Source organism: Phyllobates terribilis, unplaced genomic scaffold (assembly GCF_046119375.1).
Source record: "Phyllobates terribilis strain yellow unplaced genomic scaffold, ASM4611937v1 Scaffold_9__5_contigs__length_417890890, whole genome shotgun sequence".
NCBI lineage: Eukaryota > Metazoa > Chordata > Amphibia > Anura > Dendrobatidae > Phyllobates > Phyllobates terribilis.
Window position 1 is genome coordinate 300373037 of NW_027362769.1, and position 24247 is coordinate 300397283.

Genomic DNA, 24247 nt, shown 5'->3' on the forward strand with positions numbered 1-24247 from the left:
AAAAGAAAAAATATATAAAATTTGCTATTCACATACTTGTACCGACCTGTAGAATAAAGTTAAAAATTTTTAGATTATACTGTATAATGTTTTTTTCAGCAAGTTATATGTATTCATTTGTCCCCAAAATAGCTGCATACTGAAAGGGTTAAGGTTCATTAACGTGTTATGAAATACACAGTTTTTGTGTAACTGTAAAATATTTTATTGTAATTTTTTTATGTTTGTTGTTTTACAAATTTTGTATTCCATAAAGCTGTTCTGCCATCAATGATCAAGAACAAGAGAGGACATATCGTTGCAATCAGTAGTGTTCAGGGGAAAATAAGCATCCCTTTCAGATCGGCATGTAAGTACGCAGGAAACAAATCTACATACTGAGCATCTATAACTAGGGAAAGTGGATAGTTTTGCTTACAATTCAGCTAGTATAGATAACCTCAATTATCAATCAGGAAATAGTAGCAAGAGGTTAAGAATATCAATGTTTTATTTAATTCTAATAAAAAAACATATAGAATTATCACCCAGAAAAAAGTGCACTGTGCATATATAAAAATCAGATATGCGTATATGCACTCTGAAAAAAAGAACAGACAAATTCCTGGATTTATACCATTACGAAACCAAGTTTTTAAATTTGACTGCGCAATTACAATTCATATACTCTGTTTCCTACAGGAGGCTCAGAAAAGGTTACTGATAATTGTAAATTCATTATGCCCCAGTTCGAGCTCTTTAGAATAGGGGGTCCTTTTTGCATTATAAATCATCAAACACTCCTATTAAACCACTTATTCAGGGGATAAGAGTGAATATTGTACCCCCTTTTTTTTACCAAACAGACAAAAAAATTGCGAGACACAGAATTACCATAATCCTAAATTATAATGTCATGATTGTTGCTTTTAATTAATACACAATCATGTTGCTTATTAAACTTGTCTTTAGCAGCCCTCAAATAAAATCGATTGATTTGGCATACTGTCAGTTTTATGAGATACTGAAAAATTATGAACCTCAAAACGCAGTGTCATAACTTGTACATCATCTTTCTGCTTGTCAAACTCTCTTAGCAGCCTATAGATTCTGTTACAATTAAATAGTTTGGCACAATTTAAACCATTTCACCAATTCTAATATATATAGGCAGACTTATCTGTCCTGAAGTCTCCTTCATTGGTGTCAGTGCAGATTATGCAGTGCTTCGGCTCCCGACACGTTTCATTATTCATCAGGAGCCTTATGCCATCTTCCAAGAATGTCTGACACTGTTGGTGAACTGCGTACATTTTAAATGTTAACCACCTGTCCTGCCATATGGTATGCATTTCCGGTATTTAGTGTCCCTATAGAGTTGCTCTCCATAGTCATGCCTGTATCCTGACACGCACGCTGGAGCGCAAGGTCTCCTATTTCACATGCACTCGCGGCCGGTATTCCAAGTCGCAGCCGGTTTTCCAAGTCACTTCCGGTTTCTCTGTGACGTATATCCGGCCCGTGGAACGCAAGCTCCGAAGTGGAACGCACCACGTTCCAGAACCGTCACATAGATCTCGGAGCCTGCGCTTACGGGGTTAGGGTCATGCCTACCACCCCAAAGGGCACATTTATATTGGAGAATGTACTGAGGGGTTATATTGTAGGGTGTAGTCCACCCTCAAGGTGTTTCCCTATCCCCAATTTATTGAGTAGTACTCAAAGGTCAGAGGAAACTGTTCTTCCTAACAGGACCTTTTCTATATAAGCATGTGCAAGTTCCTGTCAATAGCAACAATCATACATACATGAATATAGGACCAAAGTGAGGTTTTACACCCAATAGTTCATCAAAAATCAATTAAGCAATTGAAAATATAGGGGGTGGGGGCCCTGAGCTCACATGTCCGACAAACAATAAGGGGATAGTGTAAAACGGAGGAAAAAACAGTGAGGGAGATTTTCTTGGGAATAAGATAAGGGGGTCTAAATATTTCCTTACTTGTGATTCCTTTCCTATACTGTCACCTACCTCATGCGGAGGTTGGCAACCTAGGGGACCTACGTAGTGGCCCTAAATTTCACTCCTATTCTCTCACCTATAATCTCAGAGAAAAGGGATGAAGGATAGTTGTTCATTGAGTCCAGTTGGTTGTACCGTTTTTAACCAAAAGATCCATTTGGATTCTTTTTGTAGGATCCCAATCGCCCCCTCTCTGGGGGGAAGGAATCTTATCAGTCTCCACAAATGTTATTTTATCAGTATTTCCTCCATGAAAGTTGTTTAAATGATTGGCGATAGGGGTATTTCTCTTATTTATGGTGTCACGAATGGGTTCCCTGATTCTCTTCCTAAATTCCCTTTTCGTCATTCCAACATATTCGGCCCCACATTCACACGTTGCTTTATAGATTATACCTACACTTCGACAATTGATGAAATGCCTAATGTTGTATTCCCTTTTTGTGTTATTACTCATGAAAAATTTTGTTTGTTTCACCGATCTGCATGCTATACAATCTCCACATTTATAGCAACCCTTCATTTTTGTTTCCAACCATGTTGTCTGAGGAGACTGTTTGTAATGGCTATGGACTAGTCTATCTCTTAATGATCGACCCTTCCGGAAGGTAATTTGGGGGATGTCATGTATACTTTCATTAATGTCCGCATCCATTAGCAGAATTGGCCAATGACGTTTGAGAATTTCTCTAATGTCATTAGCACGGTTTGAGAATCTAGTGATCAATCTAGACTTATTCTCCAGTTTGTTATTTACAGCTGGTCTGAGGAGATCTTTTCGCTCTTTAATCAAGGAGGATTTATATGCCTCTGTCAAAATCCCCCTAGGGTAACCTCTTTCTAAAAAACGCTGTCTCAAATCATCTGCTTGTTCATTGAATTTGTTAATATTAGAACAATTCCTGCGTATCCTCAAGTACTGTCCCTTTGGGATGCCCTTCTTGAGTGGGGCAGGATGTCCACTGTCCCATCTCAAAAGGGAATTAGTTGCAGTTGGTTTTCTAAACGTGCTTGTGATTAGTTCGCCGTTCTCCCCTTTTTGGATGTGGACATCAAGAAATGCTAGCTTTTCTCGATTCATTTCATATGTGAATCGTAGACCCATATCGTTCACATTCAGCCCTTCCACAAAGTTCACAGTCATTCTCAGTTCCTTTCCATATCATGAAAATGTCATCGATGTATCTTAACCAAATGACCACCCTCTCAATCCCTGGGATAGAGGGTCACTAAATATCTGGGTTTCTTTTTTTCTGGGTGATAATTCTATATGTTTTTTTTATTAGAATTAAATAAAACATGGATATTTTACTTAAAGGAAAGTAGGAAAGCTAAACAACTTAATGTGACCATCAATGGTAGAAACAGTTGGTCATCACTTTACCGTGTCCACTTATGGTAGATGGGTTGTGCAGGGGAGGAGGACAAAGCCATTTATATGGTATGGGTCATTGTGCGCCATCAGCCACCACTGCCCTGATGTTGGTGCAACCATTGTCTGAGTAAAATGCACTTTTTGTCCACAGATTCAGCATCTAAACATGCCACGCAGGCTTTCTTTGATTGCCTGAGAGCTGAGATGGTGCCACATGACATTGCAGTCACTGTTGTAAGCCCTGGGTATATTCAAACTAACTTGTCGCTTAATGCTGTGACTGATGATGGGTCCACATATGGAGGTAAGTAGTCATTTTAAAGCAAAATCTCTTTGTCTTTAAACGGAATGTGCAATTAGTCATATGATCTATTTTTTAAAACAAGTTCTTTAGCCATGTCTGTTTTTAGTATTTTATTTTCTATATTTATATCTGTATTGAAGAAAGCTGCAAAATTTCAGGATTTTTTCATTTTGACCATTGAACCTTATATTAGGCTAGTAATCAAGCTATTTTAAAGGGAAACTGTCAATAGATTCATGCTGCCCAAACCACAAGCCACAGGAATCAGATCCAGGCTGCACAATAGTAGCCAGGTATGTTTTTTTTGTGAAACACTTTACCTTTCCTGAAAAAGCATGGTTCAAAGGTCTTCTGCCAGCTTCTCCCAGGATCGCTCCAAGTGATTGACAGGTCTCTCCCCATGTACACACGGTAAAGACATGTCAATCAACTCGAGTGGTGTGGGGAGAAGCTGGCCGGGGCTGAACTGGACAAGTCTCTTCTCTGCCTATGGTCCCCATTTGGATCTTTACCCTCTTCATGACATGGCCATTTTTTGGTTTCATTTTTTCCTCCCCTTCTTCCCAGAGCAATATATATATATATATATATATATATATATATATATATATATATATATATATATATTTTTTTTTTTTTTTTTCGTACATAGGACATAGTACATAAAGTGTACTTTTTAATGACACCATTCATTCTACCACATAGTTTACTGGAAAACGGGAAAAAAAATTCCAAGTGCATTTAAATTGAAAAAAAAGTGCAACTCCCCAATTGTGTTTTGGTGTTTTTGTTTTTTTACCAAGTTCACTATATGGTAAAGCTGACTTGACTGTATGATTCTCGAGGTCAGTACGAGAGTATGCAGATACCAAACATACAGGTGCATCTCACTAAATTAGAATATCATCAAAAACTTAATTTATTTCAGTTCTTCAATACAAAAAGTGAAACTCCTATATTATTTAGAGTCATTACAAACAGAGTGATCTATTTCAAGTGTTTATTTCTGTTTAATGTTGATGATTATGGATTACAGCCAATGAAAACACAAAATTCATTATCCCAGTAAATCAAAATAATTAACAAAACACACCTGCACAAGGCTTCCTAAGCATTTAAAAAGGCCCCTTAGTCTGTTTCAGTAGGCTCCACAATCATGTGGAAGACTGCTGACTTGACAGATGTCCAGAAGGCAGTCTTTGACACACTCCACAAGGTCCCAGAGTCTGGAGGAAGAGTGGAGAGGCCACAATCCAAGCTGCTTGAGGTCTAGTGTGAAGTTTCCACGATCAGTGATGGTTTGGGGAGCCATGTCATCTGCTGGTGTAGGTCCACTGTGTTTTATCAAGACCAAAGTCAGCGCAGCCATCTACCAGGAAATTTTAGAGAACTTCATGCTTCCCTCTGCCAACAAGCTTTTTGGGGATGGAAATTTCATTCTCCACCAGGACTTGGCACCTGTCCACACTGCCAAAACTACCAATACCTGGTTTAAAAGCAACAGTATCACTGTGCTTGATTGGCCAGCAAACTCGCCTGACCTTAACCCCATGAAGAATCTATGGGGTATTGTCAAGAGGAAGATGAGAGACACCAGACCCAACAATGCAGACAAGCTGAAGGCTGCTATCAAAGCAACCTGGGCTTCCATAACACCTCAGTAGTGCCACAGGCTGATCGCCTCCATGCCACGCCGCATTGATGCAGTAATTGATGCAAAAGGAGCCCCGACCAAGTATTGAGTGCATTTACTGAACATACAGTTAGGTCCATATATATTTGGACAGAGACAACATTTTTCTAATTTTGGTTCTACACATTACCACAATGAATTTTAAACAAAACAATTCAGATGCAGTTGAAGTTCAGACTTTCAGCTTTCATTTGAGGGTATCCACATTAAAATTGGATGAAGGGTTTAGGAGTCTCAGCTACTTAACATGTGCCACCCTGTTTTTAAAGGGACCAAAAGTAATTGGACAATTGACTCCAAGACTATTTCATGGACAGGTGTGTGCAATCCCTTCATTATGTCATTCTCAATTAAGCAGATACAAGGCCTGGAGTTGATTTTAGGTGTGGTGCTTGCATTTGTAAGGTTTTGCTGTGAAGTAAACATGCGGTCAAAGGAGCTCTCTATGCAGGTGAAACAAGCCATCCTTAAGCTGCAAAAACAGAAAAAACCCATCCGAGAATTTTCTACAATATTAGGAGTGGCAAAATCTACAGTTTGGTACATCCTGAGAGAGAAAGACAGCACTGGTGAACTCATCAATGCAAAAAGACCTGGGCTCCCATGGAAGACAACAGTGGTGGATGATCACAGAATAATCTCCACGGTGAAGAGAAACCCCTTCACAACAGCCAACCAAGTGAACAACACTCTCCAGGAGGTAGGCGTATCAATATTCAAATCTACCATAAAGAGAAGACTGGATGAAAGTAAATACAGAGGGTTCATTGCACGGTGCAAGCCACTCATAAGCATCAAGAATAAAAAGGCTAGACTGGACTTTGATAAAAAACATCTAAAAAATCCAGCACAGTTCTGGAAGAACATTCTTTGGACAGATGAAACCAAGATCAACCTCTACCAGAATGATGGAAAGAGAAAAGTATGGCGAAGGCGTGGTACAGCTCATGATCCAAAGCATACCACATCATCTGTAAAACACGGCGGGCGGAGGCAGTGTGATGGCTTGGGCATGCATGGCTCCCAGTGGCACTGGGTCACTAGTGTTTATTGATGATGTGACACAGGATAGAAGCAGCCGAATGAATTCGGATGTATTCAGAGCCATACTGTGTGCTCAGATCCAGCCAAATGCAGCCACACTGATTGGTCGTCGTTTCATACTACAGATGGACAATGACCCAAAACATAAAGCCAAAGCAACCCAGGAGTTTATTAAAGCAAAGAAGTGGAATATTCATGAATGGCCAAGTCAGTCACCTGATCTCAACCCAATTGAGCATGCATTTCACTTGTTAAAGACTAAACTTCAGACAGAAAGACCCAGAAACAAAGAGTAACGGAAAACCACCGCAGTGAAGGCCTGGCAGAGCATCAAAAAGGAGGAAACACAGCGTCTGGTGATGTCCATGAGTTCAAGACTTCAGGCAGTCATTGCCAAAAAAGGGTTTTCAACCAAGTACTAGAAATGAACATTTTATTTACAATTATTTAATCTGTCCAATTACTTTTGGTCCCTTTAAAAACAGGGTGGCACATGTTAAGGAGCTGAAAGTCCTAAACCCTTCATCCAATTTTAATGTGGATACCCTCAAATGAAAGCTGAAAGTCAGAACTTCAACTGCATCTGAATTGTTTTGTTTTAAATTCATTGTGGTAATGTCTAGAACCCAAATTAGAAAAATGTTGTCTCTGTCCAAATATATATGGACCTAACTGTACATTTCAGTAGGCCAACATTTCGGATTTTAAAAGTATTTTTCAAGGTGTTGCAATAAAGTGTTCTAATTTACTGAGATAATGACTTCTGTGTTTTCATTGGCTGTAAGCCATAATCATCAATGTTAACAGAAATGAACACTTGAAATAGATCACTCTGTTTGTAATGACTCTATATAATGAGTTTCACTTTTTGTATTGAAGAACTGAAATAAATGAACTTTTTGATGATATTCTAATTTAGTGAGAAGCACCTGTATATAGTTTTTTTTTACTTATTAATTTTAAGTTGTAGAAAACAAAAAATTAGTAAAGAATTAACTTTTTTTATTGCTTTAGTCGCCATTTTCCGAGACCCATAACATTTTTATTTTTCGGGATATGGGGCTGTACGAGGGTTTTATTTTTTTGCGCCCTGAGCTGACATTTTTACTGATAACATTTTGGGGTAGATACAATGTTTTGATAGCCTCTTATTGCATTTTATTGCAATGTTGTGGCCACCAAAAAAAACATAATTCTGGCATTTTGATTTTTTTTTCTCATTATGCTGTTTACCAATTGAATTAATTTGTTTTATATTTTGATAGATTAGACTTTTACAAATACAGTGATACCAAATATGTGTATTTTCTTCTTAATTGTTTTATTTTTTAATGGGGCAAAATTAAACTTTTTTTTTTTTTTGTTTTCTTTCATATTTTTAAAAATCATTTCATAGTCACGTTACAGTAAAAAAATCTGATTAAAACGTAACTTCTAATTATTATATAATAAAATAAAGTGCCAAGTGCTAATGTTAAAACTAAATATACATCAGAATACACATGGGGTTTCTTGAATAAGGTGATTGACAAAAATGAGAGGGACTTTCTGGTGTCAGTTTATCCTGTAATGGCTACCTTCTATTGTTTACCAATGATTCACAAAGGCTCAAACCCCCTGAGGGGGAGGCCAGTTGTGTCAGAGGTAAATAGTCTCACACAAAATATAGGTATGTTGACAAAATACTTAGACGATTTGTGGTTGCACCTATGTGCGCAATACGGCAGATCTTCTTGATCTGGGTGGAATTGTATTGGAACCTGGAATGATTCTTGGTAGCATTGATGTGGAGGTGGAGTACTCCTCAATCCCCCACAAGTATGTAATCAAAACTGTGGACCACTTGAGATCCAGAGGGAGACAGTATTCGAGGCTTAATGACTTTACGCTTAGATCGTTAAAGTTCTGCCTTGAAAATAATATCTTCACCTTTGATGGGGAGTACTTCCACCAGCCCAGGGGCATTGCTCCCTCATACGCCAATCTGCTCCTGTGCTGGTGGAAGGAAACAATAGTCTCCAGTGAACCTAAATTCCCTAACAATGTCGTGATGTGGCTACACTATATCGACAACGTGATCGTGATTTGGAGAGGCACCACAGTGGGCTTAGGAGAATTTGTCTCTGGACTCAACTTGAACCCCATTGGTCTAGGTTTTACTTATGAGGTGAATGTGGTGGAATTGGTGTTTCTGAATGTGTTTGTCCAAAAATCTCAAAGGGTGAACTTTGAACTACTTCCACAAACTCTCTATTGAGGTGGGAGAGGTATCCCCAAAGGGCAGTACTTGAGGATTAAAAGGAGCTGCTCTTAAATGTGTGGCTTCAAAAAACAGGTATTTGACCTGAAAAATAGGTTCCTGGCGAGGGGTTACTCAAAAGAGGTGCTTAAGGGAGCCTACAGGGAATCCCTTGAGAAAGAAAGAAAGGGCGATTGCTTGTCCCTAAACTAAAAAGGGAAGAGGGATCCACAGTACGATACATAACACGCTTTTCTAATAAATCACAACAGGTAAAAACAGTTTTCCAAAAACACTAGCCAATCCTCTTGATGGATGATGACATACGGGATAAGATTGCACCCGTTCCTCAGGTTACCTACTATAGAAGGCATTCCCTGAGAGATAGACTGGTCCACAGTCATTTTCAATCTGAGGTGGTTCCAACGTGGCTGGATAGAGGAGTAAATGGATGTTTCCAGGACGTTCCTCCTGACAGCACCCTCAGGAGGACGTCCTTCATATCTCTGATAGGGACAGGAAACACAGAAGAGTTTAAAAGGTCCCCCCCCCCTCCACCCATACCTTCAGTGATTTTCCTGTCCCTATCGGAGACAGGACGCAGAAGATCTTACCTCCAGTGAGCAGGAGCTCCTGAAGCCAGACGCGGGAGGATTGGGATGGGGTCCTCGCACTCCTCCCCTTCCTTCTGCCGCGGTCCGGAGGCCAACACCCCGCCTGACAAGGGGTCCCTCAGCCTGGCCGGTTGAGCAGGTGGCTCCCAAGGTGGACCGGCTTCCCCCACAAAGGGGGCTCTGGGTCCATGCCGCTGCAGCCCTGCGCACGATCCTATGTGCGCAGGGGAGGAGTGAGCGGCATTTCCGGTTACTGGGGCAGTGGAGTGCCTGCTTCTAGTAACCGGCGTGCGTTCCACGCTGGAACGCACTTCCCGTTCCGGTCTGCTTTTAAAAAAAGGGTGCCAACCTGAAATTAAAGGGGAAACGCCTACATTTTGACGATGCAGATGGAAGACAGGTGAGACAGGCTATTTAACTGTGGGGCTGCATCTGAGGTATCACTGTGTCTGGACACCAGCCATGGAAGGATTAACCACTGGTCGTCCTGATATGCCAGCAGAAACCCTGGTAAATGTGAGTTAAGGGGAGTTTGTTGGTCTAGGTTACCTACTACTATCTGTAGGTTATTACTATATGATCCCTTGTTGTTTTAGGACAAGGAGGGTTCTAAAAAACCCACAACGTCATCAACCCCTAAGAAAAAAGGGAAAATATGCGCCATCTGTAACCTGAAGCTACCGTACACATATGGGAAGCAATTATGTACCGACTGTATTGCCCAAGTAGTCAGGGATGAACATTTCTCCTTCATGTCGGACATAAGATCCATAATAGAGGAGGTCCAAAGTTCAGTCGCAAATATGATCCCCGCACAAACTTCCCAACCCGGACCTGGGCAAAAGAGACCCCGGTAGGAGATGGAATCTAGCTCAGAGGAGAAGGAAGAACTATCAGTTTACTCCAATCCTGAACAGGACGAAAGGGAGGGATCTGTTTCAGTTTCCCCAGAAGAAAGGAAGAAATATCTCTTTTCTTGGGAAAACACTGAACCACTTTTATCGGCAGTAAGGAACACTATGAAAGTGGAAGACACCCTCCAACCCTCCTCAGTACAAGATGAATATGTTCAGAGGGTTGAGAACCCGAATGAGCAGAGTATTCCCTGTCAATCACATTAAAGCTATGATTTTAGAGGAATGGAAGGAGGTGGAGAAAAAAACGTAATTCCCAGAAGTTTCAGATCCCTTTTGCCTTTTGAGCCAGAGGAAATCAAGCTGTGGGAAGAAATCCCAAAGATTGATATCCCAATAGCTAGAGTAACAAAAAAGACATCGATCCCCTTTGAGGACTCGTCGTGCCTAAAGGACCCTATGGACAGGAAGGCTGACAAGAAAAGACAAGAAAACTTGGGAAACTGCAGCTGCGGTAATTAAAACAAACTAACATTGCAGCAACCTCGGTAGCAAGATCCATGATCATTTGGTTGGAACAGTTGGAAGACCATCTGAGGAACAAAACTTCCAGAGAGGAGATCAGAGACTCCATCCCTCTGCTAAGAATGGCAACAGAGTTTATGGCCGACACCTCAGCCGAATCAATTAGGTTTGCTGCGAGAAATGACGCATTATCTACTGCAGCCAGGCTAGCAGTATGGCTAAAAACCTGGTCTGGAGATAACCAGTCCAAAAACAAATTGTGCTCCATCCCCTTTTCTGGCCTCCGAGTGTTTGGTCCTGTTCTAGATGATATGATGGAAAAGGCCTCGGACGAAAAGAAGGGATTTCCAGAGGAAAACTCAGGAAAATAACATCCTTTCAGAGACCACGTCCCCAACAGAAATCGGAATACACTGGAAAGGGAAAATCGGGTAGATGGAGCTACCAAAAGGGTGGTAGAAGTAGGAATTCCTTTTCTGGTACGGGAAATAGCTCGCGTAGACAATGACGCCATGAGAGTAGGAGGGAGACTCCAACATTTTCTGGGAGCATGGTCGGGGGGTATCCAGCAATCCATGGATACTCCAGTTAATCTCAGATGGGTACAAAATCGAGATGGTAAAAGTTCCCCAAGAGAGATTCCATCTAACGTCTGCTCAGTCTCCACTAGTCCAGGAGAAATTACGGACAGATGTCGGTAAGCTGTTACTTGCAGGCGTAGTAATTCGAACTGCACCTGATGAAACAGAGGAATGGAAGCATGTGACCCACAGAAGCAGGAGGATCGAGAGGCAGTCAGCACCCATACTGCTCAGGAACCAGTACCAGGCTCTCACGCAGGAGAACCATGAAGAAATACAGCAAAATAAGACTTTGCCAGCAATGAATAACCTTGTAAGCCCTCAGAATCCTCCTGGATGGAGAAAGAAGAATGTTGTGAAGAAAAAACGGAGAGTGGTGGTTATGGGGGATTCCCTGTTAAGAGGAACAGAGGCCGCTATCTGCAGACCAGACATAACCTCAAGAGAAATGTGCTGTCTTCCAGGAGCAAAAATTAAAGATGTGTCTGACAGGATATCAAGACTCTTCAGACCTACAGATCACTACCCATTCCTGCTAATACATGTGGGGACAAATGACACCGCAAGAAAGGACCTGGAAACCATCTGCAGTGACTTTGAAGACTTAGGCAAGAAAGTGAAAGAATTGGGAGCGCAGGTGGTCTTCTCATCCATCCTCCCAGTGGATGGCCATGGAACAATGAGGTGGAATAAGATTCTACAGGTGAACAACTGGCTACGTCGATGGTGCCGTCAACAAGGATTTGGATTTCTGGATCACGGAATGAATTACCTATACGATGGACTACTTGCTAGAGATGGGATGCACCTTACGAAGACTGGAAAACATGTATTTGGAAGTCGCCTTGCTACACTCATCAGAAGAGCTTTAAACTAGAACAATGTGGGAAGGGAAGCAAAAGGCCAGAAAAAGCCATACAGCTGACAAATACTATTGAGATCTCTGCTACTGGAAGTGGAAAAGAAGAACAAAGACAAAACAATTTAAATAATAAAAATATGGGAGGAAGAGAAACCAATAACAAACTAAAATGTTTTTATACAAATGCACAAAGCATGGGCAACAAACAAGGAGAATTGGAACTACTAATGCAGCAAAAGGAATATGATGTCATTGGAATCACTGAAACTTGGTGGGACGATACACATGATTGGAATAAAAGGCTAAAAGGATACAACTTATTTGCAAGAAACAGACTTGATAAACGAGGAGGAGGTGTTGCATTGTATGTTAGAAAAGCGTATATCTGCACAGAGATTGAAGCTTCAGAGACTGGGAGTTCTGTGGAAACTGTTTGGGTAAGAATACAAGGAGAGAAAAACGGAAAGGACACCATTGTAGGCATTTACTACAGGCCACCTGGGCAAGCTGAAGATATGGATGAACTCTTTATGTATCAAATGACCAAGTTCTCCAAAAAATATGACGTAGTGGTCATGGGAGATTTCAACTATCCAGACATTTGTTGGGAATCTCTCTCAAGTAAAACTAACAGGTCAAGCAAATTCTTATCCTCTCTTGCTGACAACTTTATCTTCCAAAAGGTAGGGGAGAAAACAAGGGGATCTGCTACTTTGGATCTAATCCTTATAAACAGGGAGGAAATGGTTGAGGAGGTAAAGGTGGCTGGGACCCTAGGAGGCAGCGATCATGCTATTATAGAATTTTGGATAACTAGAGGAGGAAGACATGTGAAGACTCAAACTTCAAGGTTAGATTTTAGAAAGGCAGATTTTAAGAGACTCAGAAAGAGAATAGGAGGGATCCAATGGCTGGATGTCCTTAAGGACAAAAATGTCCAGGAAGGATGGGAAATTTTTAAAAATGAGATTCTCAAAGCACAATCGTTAACAATCCCGAAAAGTAGGAAGAATGGGAAGCATTTAAGGAAACCAGGATGGATGAACACAGAACTTAAACACATGCTAAACAGAAAGAAAGAAATGTTTATTAAATGGAAAGAGGGAGGCATATCTAAAGAAGATTATAATGCAGTCTGCAGATCCTGTAGGGCACGTATCAGGTTAGCTAAAGCTGACAATGAATTAAGGCTTGCAAGAGATGTCAAAAGCAATAAAAAAGGATTTTGGGGGTATGTCAAAAGTAAAAGAAAAGTCAAAGATGCTATAGGATTTTTACAGGATGAAAATGGAGAAATGGTAAGAGAGGATGTTGAGAAGGCCGAACTTTTTAATTCCTATTTTGCATCTGTTTTCTCTCAGAAAGAAAATGTAACATCAACTGATCTTCACTGTCCTTTTAAAGGAATAGAGGAATCCAAGTTATCTGTAAACCGAAAGATTGTGAGGGAATATTTAGCTAACATAAATGAGTTCAAGTCTCCAGGTCCAGATGAATTACACCCCAGAGTACTGAAGGAGATCGTAGAAGAAATTTTAGAACCACTCTCCATAATCTTTGAAAATTCTTGGAGAACAGGAGAAGTCCCAGAAGACTGGAGAAGAGCAAATGTTGTTCCTATCTTCAAAAAGGGGAAGAAGGTGGACCCAGGGAACTATAGGCCGGTGAGTCTGACTTCTATACCAGGAAAGATCTTTGAACAAATTATTAAACAACATGTATGTAAGTACATGGATAAGAATGAAGTGATTAACCAGAGTCAGCATGGGTTTGGAACTAACAAGTCATGTCAGACTAACTTAATTTCCTTCTATGACAGAATCACTGACTGGGTGGATCAGGGAAATGCTGTAGATATAGTATATCTTGACTTCAGCAAAGCATTTGACAAAGTATCTCACACCATCCTTATTGAAAAAATGACCAAGTATGCAATGGACCAGGCAACTGTTAGGTGGATTCATAACTGGCTTAGTGATCGGACTCAAAGGGTGGTTGTAAATGGCTTCACATCCAGCTGGATGAATGTCTCAAGTGGGGTACCACAGGGCTCCGTCCTGGGACCTGTATTGTTCAACATCTTTATCAATGATTTAGATGAAGGAATTGAGGGTAAGCTGATTAAATTTGCTGATGACACAAAGCTAGGAGGGATAGCTAATACTAGAGAAGAGAGAGAGAGGATTCAAAAAGACCTAAATAAACTGGAGCAGTGGGCAGCAACCAACAGAATGGTTTTTAACAGGGAAAAATGCAAAGTACTACATCTGGGCAATAAAAATGAAGAAAGCATATACAGAATGGGAGGAATAGAGCTAAGCAACAGTACATGTGAAAAAGACTTAGGTATACTAATAGATCATAGACTGAACATGAGTCAACAGTGTGATGCAGCAGCAAAAAAGGCAAATACAATTCTGGGATGTATTAACAGAAGCATACAGTCTAGATCACGTGAAGTCATTATCGGTCTTTACTCCTCTTTGGTCAGACCTCATCTGGAATACTGTGTACAGTTTTGGGCACCACATTTTAAAAAAGACATAGACAAACTGGAGCAAGTTCAGAGAAGAGCGACCAGAATGGTGACTGGTCTGCAAACCATGTCCTATGAGGAACGGTTGCAGGATTTGGGAATGTTTAGCTTGCAAAAAAGAAGACTGAGAGGAGACTTAATAGCTGTCTACAAATATGTCAAGGGCTGTCACATTGTAGAAGGATCATCTTTATTCTCATTTGCACAAGGAAAGACTAGAAGCAATGGGATGAAACTAAATGGGAGGAGACACAGATTAGATATTAGAAAAAACTTTTTGACAGTTAGGGTGATTAATGAGTGGAACAGGCTGCCACGAGAGGTGGTGAGTTCCCCTTCAATGGACGTCTTCAAACAGAGGCTGGACAGACATCTGTCTGAGATGATTTAGTGAATCCTGCTTTGAGCAGGGGGTTGGACCAGATGACCCAGGAGGTCCCTTCCAACTCTACCATTCTATGATTCTATGATTCTATGATTCTAATACCGGTGCCAGTGGCCGAACAGTTTTCGGGGTACTATTCAAACCTGTTCTCGATAAAAAAGCCAGGAGGCGATTACCGCACTATTATAAATCTAAAGTCATTAAACAATTCAGTGGTGTACAAAAAATTCAAAATGGAATCCATCAGATCCACGATTCCCCTGATCAGAGAGAACATGGTGATGTGCACATTAGACCTCAAAGAGGCTTACTATCATGTACCCATTCATCCTCACAGCCAGAAATATCTAAGATTCGCATTGAAGGACGGGCAGAACATACATTATCAGTTCACCTGCCTCCCGTTTGGTCTCTCCTCGGCCCCACGCATTTTCACCAAACTTGTAGCCGAGATTATGGCGTTTCTAAGAGAACAAGGAATTCTAATTGTCCAATACCTGGACGATTTCCTACTAATCGCAGACTCTCCTCAGCAATTAAGAGCCAGTTTATCCTCAACCACCTTGGTTCTGAAGAATCTAGGTTGGATTATAAACTGGGAGAAATCAGATTTGTTACCGGGAAGAGGAAAGATCTTTCTAGGGATTCTTCTGGACTCAGAACAACAGATGTCTTTTCTTCCAAAACAAAAACGAACAGATCTCAAACAGAATCATCGCTTTCAGGAAAAAATCTAAGGTGACAATCAGAGAGTGCATGAAGATCCTGGGTCTGATGACAGCGTCCATACCTGTGGTTTGGTGGAGCCAATTTCATTCAAGGCCCCTTCAACATCAGATCCTAGGATCCTGGAACAGGAAGATAGAGAGTCAGGACAAGAAGACAACCTTGTCAGGAACAGCAAGGAAATCTCTGAAGTGGTGGACTTCAAAAACCAACCTGGAAAAGGGAGTTATGTGGAAGTTGATCCCCTTCATCACCCTTACCATCGACGCAAGCAGCAGAGGCTGGGGAGCACATGTGGAAGATCAGTTCCTACAAGGTACCTGGCACGCACAATACCTTCCTGGATCATCGAACCTAAAAGAGCTCCTAGCAGTCTGGAAAACCTTAAAGGCATGTCAGACGGATCTGAAACATCAACATGTCAGAGTCCTGTCAGACAATATGACAACCGTGGCCTTCCTCAAACATCAGGGGGGCCAAGACATCACCAGCTGCTAGCCTTATCGAACAAGATTTTTCAGTGGGCAGAAAAAACAGTACTGTCAATAACAGCGATACATCTGAAAGGGTCTCAGAATTCGGTGGCCGACTTCCTCAGTCGAAAAACCTTACAACAAACAGAATGGGAGCTGAATTGGAAGGAGTTCCGTCGCATAGAACTCAAATGGGGTTCCCCTCAAGTCGATCTATTTTCCACCCGGAAAAACGCAAAAACAGAAACATTTTTCTCCCTCAACCCAGGAGACAGACCAGTCGGAGTAGATGCTCTGTCCCAGAAGTGGGACATGGACTTGGCTTACGCATTTCCTCCTCTACCCTTAATTCCACTAGTGTTAAGAAAGATACAGGAAGATCGGTCCAGGGTAATAATAATCTTACCCTTGTGGCCCAAGAGGAGCTGGTTTCCTTTACTGAAGAGGATGGCCCTGGAGGATCTAATTATTCTACCAGAAAGACAGATCTACTCTTCCAAGGACTGTTATACCACCCCAAGGTAAAATTTCTACAACTTTCAGCCTGGATCCTGAAAGGGAGATCCAAAGGTCCAAGGACTCTCAGACGCAGTAATCTCAACGATGAAAAATATTAGAAAACCTGTAACATCAGCAATCTACACAAAAATATGGAAGAAGTTTTGTACACTATACGGGGAGTCTGCAATGGAAGATTCAAGTCCTAACATCCCAGAGGTATTAGAATTTCTGCAGGCTGATTTTGACAAAGGTCTAAGACCTAGCACTCTAAAGGTGCAGATTGCAGTTTTAAGTACTTTTATTGACTTCCCCCTAGCACATCATCCTTGGATTGAGAGATTCATGAAAGCCACAATGAGAATGAGACCGACAATAAAAACTCATATCCCCCTTTGGGATTTGAATGCAGTCTTAAGTAATCTGTGCAAACATCCTTACGAACCCCTTGGAGAGGCAAGTGAAAAAATTCTCTCCTTCAAAACAGTTTTTCTAGTGGCTATAACCACAGCAAGACGCATTGGGGAGATACAATCATCCAGAAGGTAGGGATCTTTTATTGAGAATGCTTGTATCATCCTCAGAATGGATACAGCATTCTTGCCAAAGGTAGTAACACCTTTCCACATGAATCAAGAAATAGTTTTACCCTCGTTCTGTCAGGACTATAGAAATGAGCAAGAACTAGCCTTTCATTCCTTAGATGTCAGGAGGGTAGTTCTTCAGAATCTAGAAACAACAAAGGACTGGCGAATTGACTCTAACCTGTTTGTACAGTTTGCAGGTAAAAACAAAGGGAAAAAGGCTTCAAAAATGACTCTGGCAAGATGGGTCACATCAGTGATACATCTAGCCTATTCTTCAGAGGGGAAAACCCCTCCAGGTAATATCAGAGCCCATTCTACCCGTGCAATGGCCACATCATGGGCAGAATGAGCAGGTGCATCTATGGGCCAATTATGTAGAGCTGCAACATTGACAAGTTTAAACACGTTTTGCAGACACTATAAGCTGGACATTCTGTCTAACCTGAAAATGGCTTTCGGGAGGAAGGTCCTCCAAGCTATAATCCCTCCCTGAATATATATACTCTGGTAATCTCCTGAGGGTGCTGTCAGGAGGGACGTCCTGGAAGGTGGGCATTAGACCTACCGGTAGTGGGATTTCCAGGAGTCCCTCATGACAGCACCTATTATATTCCCTCCCTTATATTCCATTCTGATGTGTGATGTTAACATAGATAGAAGGAAGCTAAATAAAATAGCGTTGCATCCATCCTGGTGTGGTACTTGGAAAATCACTTAAGGTATGGGTGGAGGGGCCTTTTAACCCCTTTCCGACCATGTCAATAATAGTACGTAGCTGCGCCCTGGGCCTTATGGACCAGCTACGTATTATTATGCTCGCTGCGATCGCGCCCGCACACGTACGGGGCGATCGCCGCCGGGTGTCAGCTGATTGTCACAGCTGACACCCGGTGCTATGTGCTGGGAGCGGTCCCCCACCGCTCCCGGCACATTAACCCCCGCATTGCTGCGATCGAAGTCGATTGCAGCATTGCGGTGGCAAGGGGGAGGTGATCTGTATACTCACCTCTCCTGCCGGCGTCCAGCGATGTCTGCGGCGGCTTCCGGATGTTGCCATGATGACCCGTTGTCGTCATGGCAACATCCGGGTCACCAGGAGGCAGGACGTTCCTTTGGTCATGCGCAGTGCTCGACCAAAGTAATGTCTCCCCTGTGTGCAATGCTGACAGGCTGCATGACTAAGAGAGCTGCTGCTCTCTATGCCATGCAGCCGATCAGGCTGCAAAAAGTGAAAGTCCCATAGTGGGACAATGTGTAAAAGTAAAAAAAAAATGTAGAAAAGTGAAAAAAATATATATATATTTTTTTAAAAATATTAAAAAAAAAAAGAAGAAAAAAAATAATCCCCCAAAAATAAAATTATATTGAACCCATAATATTTATTTATTATGAAAAAACAAAACAATAAAAGTACACATATTTGCTATCGCCGCGTCCCGAACGACCTGACCTATAAAACTGTCCCACTAGTTAACCCCTTTAGAGAACACGGTAAAGAAAATAAATAAAAAACGAAGCCAAAAACAATGCTTTATCATACTGCCAAACAAAAAATGGAATAACACGCGATCAAAAAGACAAATGTAAATAAAAATGGTACCGCTGAAAATGTCATCTTGTCCCGCAAAAAACAAGTCACCATACAGCTCCATCAGCCGAAAAAAAAAAAAGTTATAGCTCTCAGAATAAAGCAATGCAAAAAAATTATTTTTTCTAGAAAATCGTTTTTATTGTGTAAAAGCAGCAAAACAAAAAATACAATATAAATGCGGTACCGCTGTAAACGTACTGACCCGAAGAATAAAGCTACCTTATCAATTTTACCATACGCGGAATGGCATAAAAAAACCCGCAAAAAAACAATTCCTGAATTGTTGGTTTTTGTTTATTCTGCCTCCCAAAAATCAGAATAGAAAACGATCAAAAAATCTCACGTGCCCGAAAATGGTACCAATAAAAACGTCAACTTGTCCGGCAAAAAACAAACCGTCACATGACTGTCAGCCAAAATATGGAAAAATTATAGCTCTCAAAATATGGTGATGCAAACACTAGTCTTTGCAAAAAAAAAGCGTCTCTTAGTGTGTGACAGCTGTCAGTCACGGTTGTGCTAGGGTCACGGTTGTGCTAGGGTCACGGTTGTGCTAGGGTTACGGTTGTGCTAGGGTTAGGGTTGGGCTAGGGTTAGGGTTGGGGTTGTATTAGGGTTGGGGTTAAGGTTGGGGTTTTTTCAAAAGAAAAAAAAAATGATGACAATATGGCAACCAGTGTTGAGCGCAAGTGCTTGCTACTTGAGTTTGCATCGGGTACTCGGGTATGCACTGAGTATCGCGGGTGCTCGAGTGACATGCTCGAGTCTCTGCCCCATATGCTTTGTGGCAAAAAAAAAAAAATGTTGCTGTGATCGCCTGCCATGCACGAGCGATCCCTGCATGTTTTTTTTTGGAGTGTATAACAACCGTGAAACTTGCGGGGGCGGGGACTCGAGCATGTCATTTGAGCACTTGCGATAATTGGTGCATACCCGAGTACCCGATGCAAACTCAAGTAGCGAGCACTTGCGCTCAAGACTAATGACAACTTATTCAATATGTTGACCTAATGTTATCAAATTCTGTCGTACCTTTTGGTTCAAAATGTACACTATACCCCTTGATAAAATTCTTGAGGGGTCTAGTTTCCAAAATGGGGTCACTTGTGGGGGGGGTTTCCATTATTTCGGCACATCAGGGGCTCCCGAAATGCGACATGGCATCCGCTCTTGATTCCAGACAATTTTGCGTTCAAAAAGTCACACAGTGGTCCTTCCCTTCTGAACCCTGACGTGCGCCCAAACACTGTATTTTCCCCACATATGGGGTATTGGCGTACTCAGGAGAAATTACAAAACAGTTTTTAGGTTCCATTTTCTCCTCTTACCCTTGTGAAACTAAAAAAATTAGGGCAAAAAGATCATTTTTGTGGAAAAAGTTAGATTTTTTTATTTTCACGGCTTCATGTTATAAACTTCTGTGAAGCTCCTGGGGGTTCAAAATGCTTAGCACACATCTAGATAAGTTCCCTGAGGGGTCTAGTTTCCAAAATGTTGTCACTTGTGGGGGTTTTCCACTGTTTAGGCACATCCGCTAATTATTCAAGCAAATTATATATTGACAAAGTCATATGGCTCTCCTTCCCTTCCGAAACCTGCCATGCGCCCAAATAATGGTTTTCCCCCACATTTGGGGTATCTGCTTACTCAGGAGAAATTGCATGGTGCAATTTCTCCTGTTACCCTTATGAAAATGCAAAACTGGGGGTTGAAAAACATTTTTGTGGGAAAAATTTGAAAATTTTATTTTCACGGCTCCATGTTATAAACTTCTGTGAAGCACCTGGGGGTTCAAAATGCTTACCACACATCTAGATAAGTTCCCTGAGGGGTCTAGTTTCCAAAATGTTGTCACTTGTGGGGGGTTTCCACTGTTTAGGCACATCAGGGGCTCTCCAAACGCAACGCGTCCGCTAATTATTCAAGCAAATTTTACATTCAAAAAGTCAAAAGGCACTCCTTTCCTTCTGAGCCCTCCCGTGCGCCCAAACAGTGTTTTTTCCCCACGTATGGGGTATCTGTTTACTCAGGGGAAATTGCACAACAAATGTTGGGGTCCATTTTTTCCTGTTACCCCTGCAAAAATAAAAAAATTGGGATCTAAAGTAACATTTTTGTGAAAAAAGTTAAATGTTAATTTTTTTTCTTCCCCATTCCAAAAATTCCTGTGAAACACCTGAAGGATTAATAATCTTCTTGAATGTGGTTTTGACCACCTTGAGGGGTGCAGTTTTTAGAATGGTGTCACTTTTGGGTATTTTCTGTCATAAAGGCCCCTCAAAGTCACTTCAAATGTGGTCCCTAAAAAAAATGGTTTTGTAAATTTTGTTGGAAAAATGAGAAATCGCTGATCAACTTTTAACCCTTATAGCGCACTAATAAAAGAAAAAAAAAATTTGGGTTCCAAAATTGTGCTGATGTAAAGTAGACATGTGGGAAATATTATTTATTAACTATTTTGTGAAACATATCTCTCTGATTTAACGGAATAAAAATAAAAATTTAGAAAATTGTGAAATTTTCAAAATTTTCGCCAAACTTCCAATTTTTTCACAAATAAACGCAAGTGATATAGAAGAAATTTTACCACTATCATGAAGTACAATATGTCACGAAAAAACATTCTAAGAATCAGCTTGATTCGTTGAAGCGTTTCAGAGTAATTACCTCATAAAGTGACAGTGGTCAGAATTGTAAAAATTGGCCTGGTCATTAACGTGCAAACAACCCTCGGGGGTAAAGGGGTTAAACTCTTCTGTGTTTCCTGTCCCTATCAGAGATATGAAGGACGTCCTCCTGAGGGTGCTGTCATGAGGGACTCCTGTAAATCCCATTACCGGTAGGTCTAATGCCCACCTTCCGATATAACAGGTGTAAAGCTTGTAGCTCTATTACACCTAGCAAAGAGTTTAGAAGTAACGTCACTGGAAAAGACTACTCAATTAGGCAATTCATTAGTTGCCACTCGAGGGGAGTGGTATACAAGGCCACATTTGAATTGAACCTTGAAAAATTTAACCGTGGGAAAAACACGAAGGGAACTTAGGAAAAGAGTAGGGTAACACCTCAGTGACATAATCAACAAAAGATATGCCTATAGCTAACAACATGAATACAATGCACTGGGGAGACACTAGTAAGATCAAATTTATAGATATTGACAAGGTCCTGCCACCTAAGAGAGGGGGATTGGGAAAAGCTCATATTACAAAGAGAAAGTCTGTGGATTTTTCATCTTGGGACAAGTACTCCAAATGCTTTAAATGAATTGCTTTCCTTTACCCCCTTCCTCCATACCTAGAAGTCATCCATGGAGCATTAAATAGGGACAGCTGTCAATGAGTGGGGACGCCATTTGCGCAGGAGACCTTCTGATGGCACCCGGTGTCCTTATCTGATCCGTCCTGGCTTGCCGGCAGCTCGCGATGGTCTAAAAGGACCTGCCATGACGTAATTTAGTCATGTGATGGGTCACGTTACCGCTGAGGTTGGCAGTCGCGTGACCCGTCACATGACTAAATGACATCATGGCAGGACCTTTTAGACCATCGCGAGCTGCCGGCTAGCCAGGACACCTGGGGCCATCAGAAGGCAAGTATAATGTATATTTTTTATTTTATCATTTTTTTTACAGGTACTATGGTACCTGGGTCTGGAGGGGAGTCTCCTCGTCTCCAAACCCAGGTACCATCCGCACATTGAACCGCATTATATCCGCATGTGCATATGTAGTGATGCGGATGTCATGAGTTCCAATGCAAGTCAATGGCGGCGAAAACGCCGCGATTCCGCAAAATAATTGGTAGTGCTGCAGATTTTTCTGCAATGATAATCCGCCCCGGAAATTTCCGCAGCATGTGCACAGCACATGCGGATTATCATTGGGGAACATGGCAGACCTTCTACCAAGCGTTTTTTAAGCGTTTCTGCAGCGGAAAATCAGTAAAAAACGCATAGTGGGCACACAGCCTTAATCTGTGTTTTTTTTTTTTTTTTTTTTGCTGTAACATTTCCACAGAGTGATCAAAGATTTAAAATACTTTACTTTAGCTGAGATAAACATTTCATAGTCACCTCTGCACTGCTATGTATAGCTAAAATCACAATCACCTATGAGAGGATCATAATTACAGGCACGGGGCGTCTTCAGCAGATCCGGCTATCATAACAACTCCTCAGCGCCAGCGATGACGTTACGGACACACCGATGGGAGCATAGAATGATGCACTCCCTGCTAGAGTGTGGTAAAGGCCGCTGTCAGCGATTAACAGCTGGATTTAACAGGTTAACAGCCTCAGGTGGAACTCCGTGCCATGCTCAGGTGTTAGAAGCACGCGATGGTTGATTAAATCAGCCATCATCTGCTGGGAAAGATGCGGGCTGGCACGCTGAGCCCGCATCAAAGGCAGGGACATGATGTATGACGTAAGTTTACGTTATATGTCGAGAAGGGGTAAAACTTTTTTTCGGGAAAACTGGAGGTTTCAGAGAATAATATATTTGGCTACAAATCGTGCAGCATGAATCGACTGACAGGTTCGCTTTGAGTCCATTTGCTTGGCCTTTTTTAAGAAATGCAATGTAAGAAGTGAAAAGAAGGACCCACTAAATGTGCTGAAACATTGAAGGGTGCTGGAAGTATTTTGAATGCTTGTTGTGAATCCTTCATCAGGATATGTGGCCACTGGCACACCACAATGAGAATTCTCCACAGTGTTGCATTCTTTGTGATATATTTCATTTAATTGGAAACCTGTATGTTCTTTCTACTTGTTGAAATATTTCTATTTTCTGGTAGTGATGGACAAGAATACGGCTGAAGGAAAAACACCAAAAGAGGTAGCCCTTATTGTTTTTAGAGCTGTTGGAGAAAGAAGTAAAGATGTTCTTGTAGCTGGTCTGGTGCCCACATTGGCTGTATACCTGAGGGCGCTTACTCCAAAAATATTTTTTTCTATCATGGCTGCAAGAGCTAAAAAGGAAAGGAAGTTTAAGGATGCATAATTATGGAAGTTTTTGTTGTCTTTTTTTTCAAGACCAAATGTGCTATGCAACTAGAAGACATAATAAATTTAGCCTGGCTATATAACTAACTCTGTTGACCTGACCACACAGTGAAGCCTTAATAAACATTTTTACCTTTACAGACTGGTGGCTGCTTTTATTATTATTTATTACTATAGCAACATTTATTCCATGGTGCTTTACATGTGATGTATGGAGGAGACCAATTGTAGATGGCTTTGTGTGCCATGATTAGGGTTTTGAACTGGAGTCTCTGGGCAATGGGGAGCCAGTGAAGGGATTGACAGGAGGGGTGGTGTCACGCCAGGTGTGGGGAAGACTTAGTGCAACAC

At 41.4% G+C, this 24247-nt stretch overlaps 1 protein-coding gene across 1 annotated transcript; it reads left to right on the plus strand.

The window, feature by feature from the left end:
* The first annotated feature begins 71 nt into the window (after nucleotides 1-71).
* On the plus strand, nucleotides 72-24034 carry LOC141160961 (dehydrogenase/reductase SDR family member 7B-like). The gene is made up of 3 exons (XM_073645753.1): nucleotides 72-349; nucleotides 3529-3681; nucleotides 23689-24034. The coding sequence occupies exons 1-3, from the start codon at nucleotides 271-273 to the stop codon at nucleotides 23892-23894; spliced, it is 438 nt and encodes a 145-aa protein (XP_073501854.1). The 5' UTR covers nucleotides 72-270; the 3' UTR covers nucleotides 23895-24034.
* The last annotated feature ends 213 nt before the right edge of the window (nucleotides 24035-24247 follow it).